This window comes from Triticum dicoccoides, chromosome 6A (assembly GCF_002162155.2).
Source record: "Triticum dicoccoides isolate Atlit2015 ecotype Zavitan chromosome 6A, WEW_v2.0, whole genome shotgun sequence".
Taxonomy (NCBI): Eukaryota; Viridiplantae; Streptophyta; class Magnoliopsida; order Poales; family Poaceae; genus Triticum; species Triticum dicoccoides.
Genome location: NC_041390.1, coordinates 121138500 through 121140809, shown reverse-complemented (window position 1 = coordinate 121140809; position 2310 = coordinate 121138500). Strand labels below are relative to the sequence as shown.

The 2310-nt window shown below is 53.0% G+C and overlaps 1 protein-coding gene across 1 annotated transcript; it reads left to right on the top strand.

Moving 5' to 3' along the window:
* The first annotated feature begins 676 nt into the window (after window positions 1–676).
* LOC119315747 (pectate lyase-like) lies at window positions 677–1895 on the top strand. Its single transcript, XM_037590246.1, has 2 exons — window positions 677–1597; window positions 1680–1895. The coding sequence occupies exons 1-2, from the start codon at window positions 677–679 to the stop codon at window positions 1893–1895; spliced, it is 1137 nt and encodes a 378-aa protein (XP_037446143.1).
* Window positions 1896–2310: the final 415 nt, after the last annotated feature.

The following is a 2310-nucleotide window of genomic DNA, read 5'->3' as shown; positions in this document are numbered from 1 at the left end:
ATGTACATTATGATAGGGACAACATAACTAAAACTATCTGTAGTTACAACTAAGAAAAAGTTGTGACATGCAAATAACTCTTGGTTTAAATCGGGACCTTGTACCATTCTGCGTAATGGGTCATTCTAGTGAAAAGAAACGGATGAATTGCTTGTGATCGATGAACATCGCAAATGTGTGGGAGATTGGGAGAGGAAAGATATGATGTACCTCGTGCTTAGTGTGATTTGTAACTGATCATTTCCGGCATTGGAAAAAAAATGCTCCCTCTCTCAATTCTTCTTCTTCCATTTTTTTTAGAACCATGGATATACAATTTTCTTCTTCCATTTGTGTAATAATTTAATATCCATTTGTGTCATACCGTATATTAGAATCAACAAGGGAATCCATATATACCTAATTTGTGTTGTTTAAAATCAATCAGTCAGTCAGTGCTATTGGCAAGACAAACACATCCTGCAGAAAATAGGAAAACCTTTACAAGTTATCAGCTAGTTCCTAAAATGGAGATTTCCATGATCTATTGCCATATACTACTAGCTGTTTCGCTTACCCTAGTATTATTATGCGGCCTTGTGCATCCAGAGTAGATCGATCTGTATAGCATCACGTACTGTGCTCGTACTGATCTTCTATCTGTTCAAATCCTCACAAGATATCTGGATCAGGAACAATGGCCATTCTCCTCTTCTTATTTTTCACATCCATTTTATCCATTTCCTACTCTTCGCCATTGCCGGTCAATGCCTCCGGTAACATATCAGCGCGCCGGCAAGCCGGTTGCGGCACCGGCAACCCGGTCGACGACTGCTGGCGGTGCGACCCTTGCTGGGCCGACAACCGGCAGCGACTCGCCGACTGCGCCATCGGGTTCGGCCGCAACGCCATCGGCGGCAAGGGCGGCAGGACATACGTGGTGACGGACCCCGGCGACGAGGACCCGGCCAACCCCGCCCCCGGCACGCTCCGCTACGGCCTCGTCCAGGACGAGCCCCTCTGGATCATCTTCGCCTGCAACATGACGATCCGTCCCAAGCGGGAGCTCGTCGTGAGCTCCCACAAGACGGTGGACGGCCGCGGCGCCAGCGTCGTCGTCGGCGAGGGCGGCGCGTGCTTCACGGTGCGCAACCGGAGCAACGTGATCATCCACGGCATCACCATCCGCGGCTGCAGGCCGGCGCCCAAGTCGTCGGCGAGGACGGGCCACCTGTCGGACGGCGACGGCGTCAGCATATTCGGCGCGAGGGACGTGTGGGTGGACCGCTGTACGCTGGAGGACTGCGCCGACGGCCTCGTGGACGTGATCGCGGCATCCACCGGCGTGACCGTCTCCAACTGCCTGCTGACCAACCACAACAAGGCCATGCTCCTCGGCCACAACGACGGCTACGAGGACGACAGGGCCATGCGCGTCACCGTCGCCTTCAATCGCTTCGGGCCGGGCCTCGTGCAGAGGATGCCGAGGTGCCGGTTTGGGGTGTTCCACGTCGTCAACAACGACTACGTAAACTGGGGGAAATACGCCATCGGCGGCAGCGCGTCGCCGACCATACTTAGCCGAGGCAACAGGTTCTGTGCCGGCAAGAAGAAAGAGGTGCTGCTCCTGTGTTTCATGGCGTACGTCGTGCCCTCGTCTTATGATGAAGCTGACCGTACGAACTCTGCCATCTCTGCAGGTGACGAAGCGCGACGGCGACCCGCCCAAGAGCGAGTGGCAGAAGTGGAACTGGATATCCGACGGCGACCTGATGTTCAACGGCGCGTTCTTCACGGCGTCCGGCGGACCGGGGGCTGAGGTTAAAGCCCCCAGTTTTGCCAAGCCCGCCTCTTTCGTGGCGCCGATGACGGCCTCCGCAGGCGCTCTCTCGTGCAGCAAGGGTTCTCTATGCTGAAGCGCTCTAAGCTAGACAGTCACGTAGAATAAATGGCCACCACGTAGGATTCTTTTATTTGTCCACTGCACCAGTAGAGCCTATATAGTCCTGGGAAAAGCAGGTTATACTTTTTGTTATCAATTCCTCCTCTGTAACGTCCTACAAATTTGGGTGGTTTGAGAATCTTGAATATTGACAAGTTTGCACGGGCTTTAAGTCTGCGATAGTTATGGTTCACCTGGATGGACCGGCGGGCATGGATTGGTCTTGAAATACTACCATATTAAGAAACAGTATAATGGATTGAGCTACGGCTGCTCACAGCGTTTTGACGTCCGTGACCGTTTGATTAGATCGATCGGTTGTCCTCGAGCCTTGCATGGTGGTTCTAGGGCCGCTGCTCCATAAACTTACCTAGGCCTGTTAGGGTATG

Coding starts and splice junctions, on each gene's coding strand:
- LOC119315747 (XM_037590246.1), top strand. CDS start 677: ATGGCCATTCTCCTCTTCTTATTTTTCACATCCATTTTATCCATTTCC. Junction 1,598..1,679: donor GTGCCGGCAAGAAGAAAGAG/GTGCTGCTCCTG, acceptor CCATCTCTGCAG/GTGACGAAGCGCGACGGCGA.